The following is an 18309-nucleotide window of genomic DNA, read 5'->3' as shown; positions in this document are numbered from 1 at the left end:
TTCGCAAATTCCCAGAGTAGTTCTCTATCAGCATTTTCTGAACAGTCTGCCACTGAGGAGACAAATTTTCTAAGCTATAACAGAAAACGAATATACAAAACAATAGATTATCTTTAACTAGAAAGCATAGACTAATCTATGTTTTCTTTCTAGAGTAAAAGGCATATGGAGAAATGTGAAGGAACCCTACAGGTTTGTATTAATATACCTGCATGAGGTAAGCCTGCTTTCAGAAAGCAAACAGAAGTTAGTACTTTCAATTTAAAGTAATCAGGAACTGAAGGTACAGGATTAAAATAAGGAGAGATTTCTGCCCCTTTCCTGTTACTGTATAAGAAGCCTGTTCCCTCATTTCAGGCTGTGACACAGTCTCAGGTGAAACCACTGTGATAAAAACTTTAGAACAGTGCGCTGTAAAATGGAACTCTTTTATTCTGAATTCCACTAAACAGTAAGTAGGGCAATGGGAACAAAAATTTGTTTTTGCTCACTCAACCAAAATCAATATTGAGATTACTTTGCACATGGTATGATTTTAGGCATAGTGAGAACATCTGAGATGTTGATCACATGCTGTGTATGGCTATTATCTCAGGCCTTGTGGTTCAGAAGGAATCCTTCATGTTGTCAGCATTGATAGAACATTAGGAAAGGAAAGATCACCAAGCAACGGGCACGGTTATGGTTCACATCGAAGGAAACCAGCAGGAGGAATTTACTATAGTTTGGAAGAGCAAGAGACCTGAGTCTATGTACAAAAACTAAAGTCTGAGGGTCTAAGAATAGAGCGAGGCAGACTTGATAAAGAAGAAAAATGTGGTCACAAAATCACAGCCACTCAATTTAGGTCTTCATCTTCCCCCTGGTTTTTGGGGTATAGAGAATGGGGCTATGAAAACAAATTGTCTAGTAATTTAATAAACACAAAAATGAGTGTTACTCCTTTTCAAGCATGCTGATATTACTCAAAACTTTTTGGGGAACTCCTCATTTGGAGTTGCCTTAGGACCCTGCCGCATAATGGAGTATTCTCACAAGCAGTAATTCTTCAATTTCAATTTCAGAGGGTGGGTTTAATTTGTAGAGGAAGCCCATACTCATTTAGAGCTAAGGCTGGTAAATAAGGTCAATTATCTAATTTAATAAGATCATTCTGGTTTAAAATAAAAATACCTTTAAAGAAAGTAATCTGATTATCTTAGCTTATCTTCCTTAATCATGTTTATTTTGATTTTGTTACTTCCTCATTTAGTGAGTTTCATGATTGGCGTAATTTTTTCTCTTCTGTCTGTTTTATTTATGTGCTATATCTGACTCTTCAGAAGCAGCCTCAAATCCCTCAAACTTCCTTGCCCCCACCTCAACACCTCTTCCAACTCTTGAACCTAACACTTTGAAGCATTTCAGTTCCTTGCTTCTGATATGTTTCTTAAAAGGTAACATAGTTTATCTATTTACTTAAGTAATGCATGGTTTTTTTTTTTTGCAGAAAATCCTAAAATTCAGAGAAGCACAAAGATGAAAAGAAAGTCATTTGTAATTTTATTGCTCAGAGAACAAATATCCACATTTCATGGATGATTTTCAAGTCCTTCTTTAATGCATCTTTTTCTCTCTCTCTTTATCACACATGCACACAAATCTAACTACATCTCATACTCTACATGTTGCTTACAATCTACTTTCTTCTGACTCTACTATGATGTTATTTCCTTTATCATTAGAACTCCAGGCTGACTATCCCTCTACTTGGAGGGGCAGCCTAGTACCTTATTCAAGTGAATGGGCCATCCAATTGGAGATATTTGGAGTGATTCAACTAGAGTGACCTCTGATACTGAAGATGAAAGCAGAAGGATAATTCCATTTTGACTTTGGATTATGGTTTACTTTCTTGCCTTTGGCAGAGAGCTCCCAATAGAAATGAACCCTTTGCCTTGGGGATGGCTGTTTACTAAATGACTTGTAAAATCACATATCATCTGTTCTCTTTAACAATTTATGACTGTGTGGGAACAGTACCTAAATTTACATCATGATGCTGTTTGCCGCCCTGTTTGGGAACAGATGGTAAGTATTTACTGTGAATGACCTTTTATTTTCCCTTTAATTTTTATCACTTAGAGCTCTCCACTGCAGCATTGCCATATGTTGCACACAAAATGCAGTGGTTACTGGGTTATTATTTACAACTGGAGCTTGAAGGCGTATCATGAACTGCAAGTAGATACTTGTCTGAGTTATTGGTTTGACATTGTAGTCCACCAGGGCCAATACCAGATTATGACATCACAACCTCATAAGTATATAGTCAGTCTTAATAGATTTTGTTATACTTTTTCTGCCAAAATAAAAATTAGTTCCTACTTTCATGAAAAAACCCTTCATGGAAACAGTGCCTTTAGAAAACAGAATAGTTGATTTTGCTAAAGGTCAGGGAAAAAGTGCCAAAGCACTATAATGAAGAAGCTGTCATCTTATAATGGGAATTTAGCCTTTTTACAGCATCGTCAAGTACCACTGGAATCTAAAAGGGATATGAAGAAAGATAATCTGTTCCATTTTAGTCCAGTTCAAGAAACTTTATTGATTTCTTAATCTCTGTCAGCTATTGCCCTATGGATACAAAGATGAAGAATGCAGAACTCTGGTTTGGGTTTGTGGTGTTCATGAGAGTCAGGGAAAATAGAATGCAGAGAGGACCAGGAATGAGAGTGCCTAGGATGCTGAAGGAGCACAATGAACCTATTAGTGACACTGAGGTGGTGAGACAAGTGGAGGCAGGCAAACCTTTCTGGAAAGGATAATGTCGTGAAGGAAGAAGAAGGTAACCAGATGAAGAAAGAGAAGTGTGAATAACACCAACCAAGGCACATATTCCCAGCTTGCAGGGAATGATAAAGATTGTAAACATCTGGATGCCACATCAACAGATAGGATATACAACCAATCTTCAGATTACAGTATACATTTTATTTAATTTTTGTTACTCAAAAGCAACAAAACCAACCAATCAAAACAAAAACAGGGCCAAAATAGTGACAGCAAGAAAAATTATTAAATTAATGGGTCTGAGTTGTGTTTGTACATATTGTATGGTAGGTAGTAACTGTTTAGCACAAATAAGAACCTGATGTTTGATTTTTAAAATCAAATAATCTATAAAGGAATGAGTCCATAAATGAATAAATAAGTGAATGAATGAGTATCAATAAGATAAGATGTTGACCAAGTGAAGGATTCTGCATTTGAATGTAAAAATAGTGAAGACAAAAATTAGTAATGCAATGTTCACAATTAGCAATTAACAAGAGTCAAAATCTTTCTTAAGCCATGTAGATAATTCATCTTTACAATGTGTAAATGGAACCCACATTTGTAAATTTTCTAAATGTTCTATTATCTGTCATTACTCTTTGCATGTGATAGATGTTTCTCTGTGAGATTTTTCATACATAATGTTTAAAATAATGTAAAGAAGAGAGTTCAATCTGTCAGCAAATGACAGATTCTGTGAAGTGTGAACTTACTCAAATTGGGGTATTCTCATTCTTTTAACTAACATCGTGAAGGAAAGAAGTCTTAGGAGCCTAAAGCATAATGTTTAACATTTGCAGGTTTGATTATGGTTTTCCTTCCTGTTTTTATATTTTCCACACTATGTATCACAGCATATTCTGTGATAATAATGAGATTGGTGCATAGACTTGCACATGTTGAAAGAAAGATCTTATTTTCATTTTTCCAGATTAATATGAACTGTATAGCAAAACAAAAGTATATTTCAAAAATGATATTTGCATGTGCCTGTAATTGCTTAAGCAATTTTCCACAGGACTTTTTCATTTAAATCTATGGCTAGAGTTTAAAGATAGGCAGGTAGGGATGGAAAGACATACAGATAAAGAGCTAGAAGAAATGATTGATGTAAAGAAAATATTTTACTAGAGAAAAATAAAGTATGTTAAATTCAGGAATGGTAATATTTGGAGAGGAAAAAAGTTCTTCTCAAGGTATTTTTCAGTTTCTTCATTGCAGCCTCTGCATTGTTCTGGGTACTTGAAATTGAGATTCTTGCATTCCACTGGGAATGAGGTCACACAATGGACTGAATCACGAAATACAACCTGAATGGCCCCTGGCCAGTATTTCAACTTGATCTTTAAGAAATAGGGTTGTGCTAGTAGACATGTTTCATACAAGACAGTGCCTAGGAGGTATGATTAGAACTACTGAACTACAATAAAGGTAAAAGCCAAATGACATCTGGTACTTATATTCTCTGTGACTATCCTGGGAGATATTCTCAGAAAACAACAACAACAAAAAACTCATGAGTTAAAAAAAAATAAACTTACAATATATGATGGGCATAATGATATCACTTTCCATTTCACTGACAGGGTTCCTCACCAGGCAGCTGTAATTCCCAATGTCTTCCTTGGTCACTGGAGCAATATGAAGGGTATTGTTTTGGGGAGAAAAGGAGTAGGTAGAGCTGGTGTGGGCAGGTCTCCCATTTTTTAGCCATTGGTAAACTAGCCGAGTGCCCCCTTCCACCTGGCATGTCAGGGTCATGTTCCCCACATACTCCACGGACCCAGAGGGAGGATGAATCTGCACCACTGGCTTTGTGACAGGATCTGCAATATTAAGAGAGAGAGCAATGATTTTTTCTTCTCATTGAATTATAATAAAACCTTATGAGGTCTTTCCAATATGAAGTCCTGGAGAAATTATTCCAGCATTTTACACTGTAAATGTAGACAGCTCAGGTAATAACTAAAGAAGAGAAGAGAATAAAAAGCCAGGGAAAATGCAAAATGTCAAAATACGAGAATATCCTTTATAGTCAGAGATAATCAAATTCCAGAACTTACTTTTCAAGGATGATCTAATGAAGCCCTTTACTTTATAGGTGGCTAAGAATGGAATGCCAGCTTTCTTATTTCCTGTTCATTGTGCTTTCACCAACACCATAAAGGTACACTTTCCCAGGCAAAATTTATATGGCTATTCCCCTCTATTGACTTGTCCTAATGTCCCAATAGCAGCTGGTTGGGATAGATGTGGTGAACTCAAATTTCTATCATCTGCAAAATATACAGCTAATATATACTATACTTTTGGGAAACTGAGGGATAGTTTTAGCGAATCACATATGTACAATTATTCTTTCTATGTATGTCATGAAGCAATTATAAACTTTAATTGCTTTGCATTTGTGTTGTAACATTATGTTAGTCACTTTAACAAATTAGAGCCTGCATTTCAACACTGACTCAGTCTGAAAATAGGATAAAATATATTCTTGGGCTTTTATCAAATTAGAGAAAAAAATACAAATCCAATAGAAATTCCTGTTGGAAAGTCAAGTCATAGGAAAATAGTCTTAGTTCATCATCTGCCACACAGTAGGCTCTTAATATTTGTCAAAGTAAATTTCCAAAAATGAGTAAATATTTTCTCTCTGAATTTTAACTGTAAAGTTGATGGATTATATAATCATGGTAGAATTATATAAGAATCTGCAACCATTTTTGGCAATTTTCTTTAATCATTGAAGTTCTTGACTTAATTGATAAAAACAGTGGCTTGCCCAGAGTTACACAGCAGTCAGTGGCAAAATGAAGAGGGCTTCACATCTGGTAATGTTTCTCTTCTGCATTTTGGAGCGGGGTGTATTTAGTAATCCCCTTTTATGTATGACTACAGGACACAGGGAGAGTAGGATGATACATAAGTGAGAGATGATTGTGTCCAATGTTTAGACTTCAATTTCCTGTCAAGCTTTTAATTAGGGTCGATGCATCTTCCTCAGGTAGATTTATTTTGACTTGTGCTTATATTTTTGTACACTAGAAAATGTGCATTAGAGAACAAACTGACCAATTCTCCATCCCAGAGAAGATAGAAGAAAGTGAAAGGGAAAGGAGGTCGAAAGGTAACTTATAGGGGAACTGAGTAGTTCTGAAGCCTCTAGCACTTTTCAAGGAGGGTGTAATCAACTGGCTCATCTATTTAATTTAATCCTTCATCTTCCCTGGCAAGAAAAAAAGATTGGGAAAAGCTTTATGTTCATGATATTATGATTTAAAAAGAAAAACAAATTGTGTACATTTAATATGCAGAAAAATCTTTTATTTCAAATGCACCTGTGTGTGGAACTGTAAGTGGTATGAGATAAATAGGTAACATATCAACAGTCTTGTATGAGAAGAACCAATCATTAGAATAGTCACTGGTATTGTGATCATACCTTTGCTTAAAACAGTATAACTCAGATGAAGAAGTTTTTCTTCTGAGAAGAATTTTGGCACAGGGCCTAAAACCCTATTGAGGCTTTACTAAGTTTTTGGTTGCATTTTCCTAAGCAGATTTAACTTTACTACTAATTAACAAGAAAGGATATTGTATTAGGAGGGAGACAGGACACCATATAGGAAATCTTCATGGAAATTCCCTTTAGATCTCTCTTGTCTTTTTCCCCACAATTGCTCTATAGGCATTTGCTTTTACCTTCTGCATCTTTACTCCCCTGAAGTCTCCCCGGTCTCCTCTGTGGCCACTCATTTACTCCACAGATAGTTGCTGAATCTACTAGCGATCAGCAAAGGTTTTAAGCACTGAGGACAAAGCAGCAAATAATACAAAGTCCCTGCTCCCAGGGACCTCATATTCTAGGTGGGGAAGAGAAACAATAAACAAATAAAAATCTATAATATGCCCGGGTAGTAATAAATGCTATGAAAGAGAGAGAAGCAGAATTGGAGAAAGAGAGTGACTCTCTCTCTCTCTCTCTCTCTTTCTCTCTGTCTCTCTCTCTTTTTTCTCGGAGTGTGTGTGTGTGTGTGTTTGGGGAAGTGAGATTATGTTTTATATAGTGTGGTCAGTAAAGAATTCACAGACAAAGTGACATTTGAGCTGAGACCTAAAGGAAATGAGAGGAGCATGCTAGTATCTTGGAGAAAAGCTGTCTAGGTAGAGCAAACAGCAAGTACAAAGGCCCTGAGGAATGAGTGTGTTTTGGCCTGTTCCAGAAAGAGCATGGAGGCCAGCATGACCAGAACCAAGTGATTGAGGGGGATACAGATAGGAAAATGGGGTCAGATAGGCACTGGGTACGTGGGGAATTGCAAATTGTTAATACTTTGACTTATACTCTGAGTGAGATAGAAGCAATGGGAGGATTTTAAGCTGAAGGAGGCAGGAATAGAAGCAGGGAGAGTAGGTGGCAAAGCTATTAGGATAGTTCAGGCCATGGCTGATTGTGGTATTGAGTGGGGCAGTACTGGGGGGTGGTAAGTGGTTGGATTTTGTCTATATTTTCAAGGTAAAGCCAATAGGCTTTCCTGTGGACTGGATGTGGGATGTGAGAAAAAGAGGTCAACAGTGACTGCAAGGTTTTGGCTGGAGTAATTGATAGAATGGAATTCGTATTTATTAAAATGGGGAATACTGTTATAAATAAACAGGTGTAGAGAGAAAAAATCAGAAGTTGGGCTTTGGGCACAGTATATTTTGCGTATGTCACTTACTTCAATAAGGGAAACAAGTGTCTGAAAGTTAGCTGACCCCACTGTCCCTCAGAGGACATTTTCAGGCATGTCCATTGTCCCTAAGTATCATTCCTGCACAAGTCTCATCCTCTTCCAAACAGTGTACTGAAACAAAAATCTTCATGACAAAAATAGGGCTCTTCCCAGGGTATAGTCTATTGTTGAGAAAATAAGATTTTTCTCCATCTCATCAAATTAGCAACACTATACTTGATAGTTCCCAGGCAAACAAACAATAAGTTATATGTAGTGCTTGATTACCTATTGCTAGGCACTAGGTATATCTCTTACATGCATGTCTTATTTAATCTTCAGAAAGCCTTGTGAGGTAGATAATGTCATTAGTGCCATGAGACATTGAGGCTTTGAGGATTAATTGATTTGTGCAAAGTTGTGAAGCCAGGATCTAAAGCCGAGGTATTTTAGTCTCCTGAGCCTTTGCTAACTACCATACTAGACTGCTACCCACATACACTCACAGGGGACTCACCATCAACCGTGACTTGTATCTTCTGACTGGAGGATAGAGTTCCATTTCCCTGAATGTTGACCTTCACGATGTAATTGCCTTCATCAGAGAACTGCAGTGGGTTGATAAGCAGAGAGGCATTGGGTGGCATCATGGTGAACTTGTGTTGGTATTCCAAGTCAGGAACCACAGACTTATTCACAGAGCCCAGTAAGTATTTGGGCATCGTGTGGGGTCTCTCAAATAGCCATATGATCTGGATGTCTGATGCTGGAGTGTGGAAGCCATAGTGGACGGGTAGGTAGAGGGCCTGACCTCTGATGCCATGGACAGTGTGTGATGGCACTGTCACCTTCAGCCCCGAGCAAGCACCTGTTGCAAAGGAAAGGAAAGTTGTGAAGAACTTGAGCCACATTTCACACTCTAAAGGGGCAACTGCAGAGAGAACCTGATCAGGTGATAATCCTTTTCAAAGAAGAGTGGCTTCTAGGTACTGACTATTCTAGTACGGGTTACATATAGAGGTAAATATTTGTCTCTGAAACTTTCTGCACTTTAAAAACTCCACCCAAAGACTGTGCTGATTGCACAAGATAAAAAGGAAAAGCAGAAGTTATTTTCTATGATTGCTACAGAATAATGGGAAAAGGAGAACTAAGAAAGTTTACTACTTCTAAAGTCCAATGAAACCATTAAAACATTTGGAATTATGACTATATTAATGTCTGCCATAGCATATCATACTCTAACCATGTGATTTGAGAAATACTAGGGGCTATTTCCTCCTAACATTTTCCCTCAAAGCTCTCTGAAATGACTGAATATTCCATTATTGGAAGTTGTTCCCTTTAGCCAAATGCTTGCCAAACGCAAATATCCCAAGGAGAGTGGTATTAAACCATTGTCAGTCATGACCAGTTATTTCCACCCAGAACAGGCATCTGGTTGGTGTATTTGAGAAACAGCAAGAGGCAGGTACAGATGGAGCACAGTGGAGGAGGAGGAGCATGATAAGATATGAGGTCAGTGAGGTGGCTGTGACAGACTGGCAGGACCTTAGGATCATGGGAAAAACTCTGACAATTTTACTCTAAGATGGGGATGCAATAGGAGTTTCATGAACAGAAAAGGGCTGTGATTTTTCTTATGTTTTATTAGACCTAGTTTAGCTGCTGTGAGAATACACTGGAATAGAGCTAGAGCAGGAACAGGGAGAACACTTAGGAGATGACTGCAATGTAATAGGCCAGAGACAACTGTGCTGGAGACTAGGGTGTTAATAAAAGACGTCTTGGAAAAAGACTGATTGTGACAAAGGGATTTGCTGACACTTTGAGGGTGTCAGAAACAAAGAGGATGCCAAGCTTCTTGACTTGGACCAACTGGAAGAAAGGAATTGCAGTAAATAAATTAATCATAGGGAAGATTGTGGGGAGAATAGTTTTTTGTGGGGAAGACGAGGATTCAGTTTTGGGCATGTTCATTTTGAGATGCCCATTAGACATCCAAGAGGCAAAGTTGTGAAATCCTGGTTAATGAGAATTTAAGAGAGAATAAGGGACCTGGAGGGCCCTGGGGCATGGAGCTCTGCCCAGTGGAGAGCTCTGGGCAGTGCTGGGGATTTTGGGGCCTATGCATTCACCGCTGTATCTTCAGGTTTCTTCCCAGTTTCTGGCAACTGGAGATTTCCTCATCTTACTTTAAGCCATGATATATTATTTTATGTTATTTAGCATTTCTATATATTTGCGGGGGGAAGAGAGTCTTCCTTAGCTCGGGTTACCATGTTGCTGGAAGCTCTTTGCTTCAAAATCCTCATATTAAAAGGGGCAATATGATACCCACAACATAGGAACATTTGACATAGTAGAGAGTGAGAGAAATTTAAATGTGGAATATTTTGAATAATGAGAGAAAAAATAGACAACAGAAAAGAAACTATAGACAATGAGTATAGACAACACTTTTTGGGGAGTTTTGCTGTGAAGAGGAGCAGAGAGATGGGGCAGAGGCTGGAGAAAGATCAAAAATGAAATCAAGAGAGTTTTCTGCTACTGGGAATGTTCCACTGGAAAGGGAAATGTTGATGAGTCAGAATAGAGAAGGGTGAAAGTGGAATAAAATCCTTAAGTGGGTGAGAAGAGATGGAAATTAGATATAAATATAAGTACTTTACAATTTTAAATTTCTCAAATGCAAAATGTTTATCCTCTTTGATCGCTTCCCCTTTTTCATTTTTTTCTACATTTTTTTCATTTCATTCTACTAGAAAGGGAGTGTTTAAGCTTCATCCAAGTCATGTCATGAAATGTCATCAATATTAAAAAGGGAAAGGTATTAAAATAAATATTAAAAATATTAAATATTAAAAAGGTCTGTTTGCCTTTTGTGATTTTTTTTCTTGGAAAAACTCAAAGACGTAGGCCTGCTCCTATGAGGAATCCAGTTCTACCAACAGTAAATTTATCTCATTCCTTCCTAGAGTGGAGGTAGGAGCAAAGATTCCCACAGTTTGGGCCTTTCGCTAGCTATTAGTAGAGAGTGAAACTCTGGGGTTGGCGCGAAGTTAGAGCAAAGAATCCAAGAGGAGAAAACACCAAAGAGGAAGATAGTTGGTTAGAGGGAGAAGAGACTCCTAGACTCTCAACTGAAACTTACCGTATGGACTGAAAAGCAGATAACTGTAAGAGAAACATAAAGACATGTCTTATTGTCTCCTTTGCCTCTGTGTGTTTTTGTGATTAACTTCTAAGATTTTTTTTCTTCTGATAATGGACCTACTTGCACACTTTGGTGATTAGTCCATAACAAAGGAGTTACATAGATGAGAATTCCCTTCTGTATTCTTTTCTGCCAAGTGTAAGACTATTAAATCTGGAATTTTTCCTAATTTAAGTGATTAGAAGAAGAGAAAACTGGGTGCTGGGAATTCTAAAGAGGAGATAAAGTGGATTGCAGAAAGGAAGCAGTGGTTTTCACAACGAAACAGTAGGAGAGAGAAAGAAGGATGGGAGAGTAAATCTATGTCTCAAAATTACTGATGTCTATGATATGTGAAGTAGAGGCTGACAGTGGTGGTGAAACTATTAAAGTCATAGATTTAGTAAGACATTTGGCATTTGGATGGGAGATCAGCACAGGAAAAGATTCCTCTTTGTCTATCTGTTTTCTGCACAAAACAAAATGCATTTATATGCCTTTCATTGAAGTTGAAGATAGGCGGTTCCTGACAAGTTCCTGGTAAGCAACAGTTTAAAAAAATAGGTTTAGTACCTGTTATTACTAACTTAAGATATGTAAATTGGAACTTTCACTGATTGTGTTGTTCCCTCCTTTTTTAATTTTTTATTTTTTTTACACTTGGGTAAATATGAAAATATTTACAAGGGTTTCATGGCTCACTACTGATCTTGGACTCCCATGTTCTATGTCCGCCACTTGCAAATAGCCCTAAAATAATGATTTTCAAGCACCTATTTTCTTAACTTGAAGATTACTGTGTTTGTTTTTTAATAAAGTTAAAGATCTACTGAAATATGAAGTCCTAGTAAAGGACACATACTTGGGGTAAAATGGTGACTGGTCAGTTATGTGACCTTAAATAAGTCATTTTAATTCTCAGACTCAGTTTTCTCATATGTGCATAGGAGGTAATACTGGATAAGGTGTAAGGCCTTTCTCAACTCTCTTAATTTTATGTTCTTGACATCCTGAGGTGCTTTTCCAAGGGTAGCAGCTACCTATATTTGAAGGTGAAGGGCCCAGAGGGTTTTGACAGGATCCAAATTGAGAGAGGGCCTAACGAATTTTGAAGAATTGAGTCTCAGTTTTTGGTCCATTTACTAAGTCGTCAATACTTGGAAATCCTTTAATAAAACAGCAATTCTGTGTTTTTTCCCAAAGAAATCAAGGGGAATGATGGAAGTCCGTATAATTGCCTTGGGAATGCACTGGAAAAAGCTGTACCACTGCTAATAGGGAGCAGTTTTGTCATGGATATACTGGTTCACTGAGGACATTTTACAACACAGCCTAGAAACCACCACTAGGCTGAGAAGGTCTGAATGGACTCTGACCAATTTGTGCTTGTCATTTGGGAAAGCCATGGCCAAAGTCCTTCTCTGCTTTTTTTGTAATCAACTTCCTTTGTAGTTATATTTGAAAAGATTGACTGAGATGTATTTAATACTCTGGAAATGGTTGGGAGGCACTATATGACTATGGGGTGACAATATCGCTAGAATAGAAATGTTGATGACTTTTGGATCTTGACCCAGAATGTTGAATCTTACATATGAAAAGATTGGTTAGAGAGTCCATGACTAAAATTATGGGAGGAAAATTTTATTTAATGAAATATTAAATACAATACAAATATTGAAGCTCTGAGAAAAATAAAACTACATTAGTAGAAGACATTTTATATAGCATTTATGATCATTATTTAGGGGGAAAAATTAGTTTTGGGGGCTATTTTAGACTGCATCATGTAACAATACCTTACATAATATATTGCCATCAGTATCTCTGAATAGGTTCAGTGCTTTCTTATTAAATGAAAAGTTTTTTTCAAATATGTATGCTTTTTCAAATGTTTGTATGACAGTGAGAAATAGCACAGCTGTTACAGTAACTATTTGCTTAGAGATTGCCTATACAATTTTTTATCAGATAAATTATAGGTAGCAAGTTATAAGAATGTCAGCAGGGAATGAAATTTTCTTTATACAGTATCTTATCTCAGTTACGTAAAATCTCTTCATTTTGCAGGAAAGACATGAACCTATCAATATGATACAATCTTTGCTTGTAGTGAAATTTGGGAATAAATAGATAATTGAATGCTTCCTCCACATTCTAGGAACACATACTCTCTTGCCATCGTTGTGTTACCCGCTACAGATGTGATGAATTCATGCTGTCAAACACACTAGTTTACTAATGTTAGAAAACTTAGCTTCATTTTGAGAAATTTTCAAGTGCTCTTTTCTAGTTGTATGAGAAAACCCAAAGGACTAAAACTATTGATTTTAGAAAATCAACCTCTGCATGAACAGATAAACTTCAAGAAAATAAATAATATAAAAAGGCCGATTGTGGTGGCTCATGTCTGTAATCCGAGCACTTTGGGAGACTGAGGTGGCAGATTGCTTGAGCCCAGGAGTTTAAGACCAGCTTGGGCAACACGGCCAGACCCCATCTCTATTTTATTTGAAAAAATACAAAAACAAAAATAATAAACAACATAAAAATTGATGAAATTTAAATTTATTTTTAATATTCCAAATATTTGGACTTAAATGGAAATTTAGAGTCAATTTTATTATTACATTCACTATTACTTTCAGGGTATAAGAAACAAAAACTCTTATAAATTATAGTTCTGTTTAAAAAATCTTGACTTTTTGCATATAAGGCATTACACAAATCTGGAGAAACATTTACAATACTAACCACAATCTGACATACAAAATTGCAGCAATAATCCCTCCTTTTACGGACCCTCTTACATTGTATAACAATAGCACTATAAAAAAGTGTCCAGTGTTAAGGTACACTTGAAGTCCTACTGTAGAATTTATCTATATTCCAGCAACAAAGGACTCCCTAGACCGGTTTCATTGTATTGAATATAAACATCAGATTTCACAAAGTGAACTCTGCTGTAGCTCAAAATAGCTGGCATTTACTTCCCTGTTATCATGCGTGGTATTAACAAGCATAACACAAGTATTGTTGACTGAAAATAAAATCTTGCATCTTTAGAGAAAATAGAAATTATGATGTATTTTGAATAAACTGCACAAACTGTATATTTTAGGCTTCAAATTTTAAAAAATATTTTAAAAAGAAGAAACAAACAAAAATTCAATATTCCTAAGAGCAAAAAGATTGCCAAATCACCTGTGGTCTTTACAACACACTACCTATGGAGAAAAGCAAATTTGCAGGAGAGAGAAGGTCCTAAGGTATAAAAACTGCTTTAGCTATTTATGAACATGCTATTTTCCTAATGTATATTTGTTTTATTTTAGTTGAATTCCTTAACTAAATTGTCTCGAAGTTCTTCTCAACGCCAGCTTCAAAAACAACACTTATAAAATGATAGCAGTCCTACTGTTTTAAAAATAAAAATAAGTGGGACGATGACCCAGGATACCTTCAAAGGCAAGAAAAATGCACAAAGATAGAGACAGTTATAGTAATTATTTACTTTTTCAAAAATTTTAGCAAACAAAATTCTATTATAAGCTTAAATTTGATAACATAAATACTGTAATAACTGGAACAATCACAACTCTGGGAAACTCAAAGGCTTAAAAAAATTTACAAACTGTACATTTCAAATGTGTGAGATAGGTACAACATTAGGTATGAATTTGAATAATAACATTTACAATGCAAACTTTAACAAAATATAGGAGTGAAAGTAAGGCTCTAAATAACTGAAGAAGCCTAAAAGTTAAATTGCTTAGTTTGCTAAGCTGTTCTTAAATTTTTTAAAATGTAGCCTTTTTTGAACTCCTATCTGTTGAATATAAACAAAACAAGAAATTGATTTGACTTTTAAAACTGATAAATAGGAAGAATGGAAAAGAGAACATCTGGTGAAAACAATGTTGACAGACAAGCATTCAGAATGTTGGAAAGAGACTCCTTTAAACTTTAAGGATAAAGAGGAGAATGAGGGAAAATATTAAGGTACAGAAAAAAATTTTTAATAGGACTAGCCATTGGGCAAAGAGAAAAGCTAAAGGCATTTTGGAGTAACAGTCTTTTCAAACACATTCTCCCTTTTGTGTAGGAAATTTTCTTGTTAGTTTGGAATCTGATCTTCTTCCATATTTCATAAGATGAAACAGATAAAATGAAGCAGTAAACAGTTTGCAACAATATCTTTAATTAAAAAGAAAACAATTTTCATAAATTATTTGGAGTTTCACTCTAAGTGGTCACAATTTCATGGCCTATTAGAATATTTGCTGAAACAAATACATCAGACTATTGAACCGATATGTATACTCTAAAAAGAAAAAAATCATTACATTTTAAAAATATCTTAATTCTCTTAATGGGTGCTATGACAATAGTTGTTGTTCCAAGAAAACAATAACAATCTATTTATTGAAACTCTTTTATCTTAAATGCTCCTGCTTCTTTGCTGAAAACAGTGTATTATTGTTAAAAGGTTCTGACCTGCTCTTCAATTATCTGAATGCATCTACAGCCTAAAGCAAATATTTATCTTATGTTCACACTTAAAAAAAAAAAAAGAAAAAAAAAAAAACCTAAGAAACAGCTAAAACAATTCACGCAGGGCCTTACCAAAAAGAAGGAGGTATAGTTTGCACTGAAAGACCCCAAGTGTGTCACCGAAGGGCTCCATGAAAGCATCCTGTCCCATGCATGCAGTGACCTGTTCTCGGTGGTAACTTGGACCAGCAGCTGCTGGTTTATTTGCTAGGGAAATTAGCAATGAGGTAACAGACCCTATCTTGCCTCTTGCTTCTGTGATTTGAATACAGAATGAATGTGTATACAAAGGACACAGGGAGTGGGAACACCTGTTATGTGCTTTACAAGAATACAGGCTTATGGCTTTCAGAAGAGTTTCTTAGCAACTACCAGTAATTGTCTATATATTTCATAAATTATACTTAGTTATTAAAAATCACATGAAGGAAAACATCCTTTTAAGTGACTTTACTGAAAAATGGCATGTTTTCATAATGAAAGAATATTGTGAGATTTCCTTAAAAACAAAAGCTGGTTTTCTATCATGCAAAACTATGCCATTATTATTTAAAAATTAAAAAAAAATAAGAAAATAGAAGTAGCTCATGTATCTGCTAAACAGTCATAAATCTTCGTGAAGTCACCAACATGTAAAAATTCTACCGACGAATCAAAAGAGAGCTCCACCATATATTCAAAACATATTTTTTCTATGCAGTGTTTCCTATTACAGTGACTGATTTCATTGAATCTTTGAATTCATCTTAGTTTTAAAAGCAAATCACAGGTGTGTTTCCGAGTGGGGCTGAGGCATGGACCATGCATAATTATAATGAAAAGCCCACGTCAAGAGATAGTGTCTGAGGCAACATTCTCACAGCAGATGCATAGAGGAAGTGAACCAATGATCTAGAAAAGATCTTACCTCTACTGTAATGTCCACGTTACAGTTTCTCAACCTGGTCTCTTCATTGTCATGGCAGCAGATAGTCTGAGCATGTCTGCTTAATTTACGAAGTTATTAGTTAACCCCTATTTGTAAGAAGGCTCTGGTTCTAGCTTTGCTATATAAAATGTTAATTATATATCCAAATCTGCATCAAATCATCAAATCAAGTAAAATTCCTTGCATACATCAGTTTTAACAGTAAAGGCCCACTGAAGAAGTTCAATGACAAGAGGGGAAGGAAGAATATATCTCAAGCATAATTAAAGTGAAAAAGGAATGATAGTAATTTTGGAATGCAAGTTTGGAAACCCTCTTTGCATTAAGGCTCTGAACTCTTCTAGAAGGACTTCTATAAGCCAAGAAAATAAGTGACTATTGGGAAAACTAAGTCCTCTTCAGAGATCAGTCACTTTCAGATCCCTCCATGCTTCAGAAAAATGGCAAGAGCTCCTCACACTTCCACCACCTCCCTGCAAAATAACAATGCCACGACTTGCTCTGTGCTATCTCTAAATCTGGTACATACATCTATTGCAGCACTTATCTCCTTAATCTTAATTTATTTTATTGGATGTTTATTTTCCCTCTGAGCTCTAGAATACAGAGAATAATCTTATTCATTCATGGATCTTGGGCACGTAGCATAATGCTTAACTAGTATTTTTATTAAGTTGCTCCTCCAGAAAACAAAACTCTAAGTGCTCCTTGGTCCCTGTCTTATGATTCTCAGTTGATGTGTAAGATATACAAATAAATTTGAATATTGGATTGCACAAAATACAATCTGGAAAGTAATAGGGAAGTTCTACAGATATCACATAGGCTCCCCCAACATCTTTTAGATTGATATTAATCTCCAATTGCCTTTATTAAATTAGCTCTTTCCAGTGTTTTTAAATCTAGTGCTGGATTATAACAAAGTTTGTTGGGTCCTTGGCAAAAAGAGAAATAAAGACAAGGTACTGTGATTTTTCCTTAGTGTTAAACATACTCAATATAAAGGAGTTTTTTATTCTGAGATTTTCTTTGTTGTATTTGAAAATATTCTCTCTTTCATGACATAAGGTGATAGTAGATGCTACATTAACAAATAAATGCCAATATGAAGCTTACTTGTAATCTTTTTATTTCATGGCACACATTGAAATATACGGCACATCTAGGGAAAGGGCTACTGGGATAATCATGACAAAGCGCCCTCTAGTGGTAAACTGTAGATATAAACTCATACCTGCTGGAGTCGCTTCTGATTTCAACATGTTTATATAGGAAGTGAGAAAAAGAGTGCTCAAGCTTAACTTCAACTGTTGTTAATTTTTACATGAGTCTTAAAAATCGTTTGAAGTGTTTTATAATTAAAAGATTTTCCTACCATCCATATCTCACATCACACATGTAACCCACTGGGAAGTTCTGCTGTATCATTCCAGTCAGGAAAAAAGGTCTTGTAGTGTTACTGTTTACCAATCTTAGTTATATTTGCATTTAAAATGAGAAGGCTGATTAACCTAAAGCAATCTATATTCATGGTGATTAAACTGCAAGCAATGCAAGGAGCCACTGGGATAGAGTGTGCGTGTGTGTGTTTGTGTGTGCGCGCACACATGCATTTGCAATGGGATATGGACACATATACACCTGTGCAGGTGTGTGTGTGTGTGTGTGTGTGTGTGTGTTGGAGGCAGGGCTTTTTATTACCTCTCAAATCACACTACACAGTTTACAGTCTAGTTTATTTAAATTGTAGACTGGTAATACTTCACACAGTAAATGTCTGCTGCATAAATTTCAAACATCCACATTTTTAATCACAAGTAGCAAGCATGTGCATGTTTTGCAGTGGCAGAAACAATTAAGAAGGAGAGGTGGTGAAATGCCAAGGTCAATGTAGATGTAGAACAGTGGGGAATAAGAACTGGGGAGAGAAAATGTTTCTTATTGTTGTAATTAGTAGATTCTCTCCAGTTTACAGGGAGAGTTAGCTGCCAGAGGAGGCTATCACATATGCCTATGCCTGTGCTAGTGTTCACTTCTGTAAAGTCCACAAAGCTACCTCACGGAAGCCTTTATCTATCTTATATGGCTGCTAAATACTA

At 36.1% G+C, this 18309-nt stretch overlaps 2 protein-coding genes across 3 annotated transcripts in view; one reads left to right on the top strand and one right to left on the bottom strand.

The window, feature by feature from the left end:
• The window catches only part of HEPACAM2 (HEPACAM family member 2), a 36605-nt gene extending 21152 nt beyond the window's left edge, over positions 1 to 15453 (bottom strand). Inside the window, exons 1-3 of one of the 2 annotated variants that reach the window (XM_005550213.5) lie at positions 15355 to 15453; positions 8050 to 8400; positions 4359 to 4643 (exon numbers count right to left, since the gene is read on the bottom strand). In XM_005550213.5, coding sequence (XP_005550270.3) covers positions 4359 to 4643; positions 8050 to 8400; positions 15355 to 15433 — 715 coding nt within the window. In that variant the 5' untranslated portion in view covers positions 15434 to 15453. Of the gene's footprint in view, positions 1 to 4358; positions 4644 to 8049; positions 8507 to 15354 lie in introns of those variants that run through there. The other variant, XM_015447743.4, reaches the window with a different exon arrangement.
• VPS50 (VPS50 subunit of EARP/GARPII complex) overlaps positions 1 to 18309 on the top strand; it is a 220311-nt gene that overhangs the window by 80213 nt on the left and 121789 nt on the right. The window lies entirely within an intron of this gene.

This window comes from Macaca fascicularis, chromosome 3 (assembly GCF_037993035.2).
Source record: "Macaca fascicularis isolate 582-1 chromosome 3, T2T-MFA8v1.1".
Taxonomy (NCBI): domain Eukaryota; kingdom Metazoa; phylum Chordata; class Mammalia; order Primates; family Cercopithecidae; genus Macaca; species Macaca fascicularis.
The sequence above is the reverse complement of the archived record's forward strand: the minus strand, read 5'-3'. Positions and strand labels throughout refer to the sequence as shown.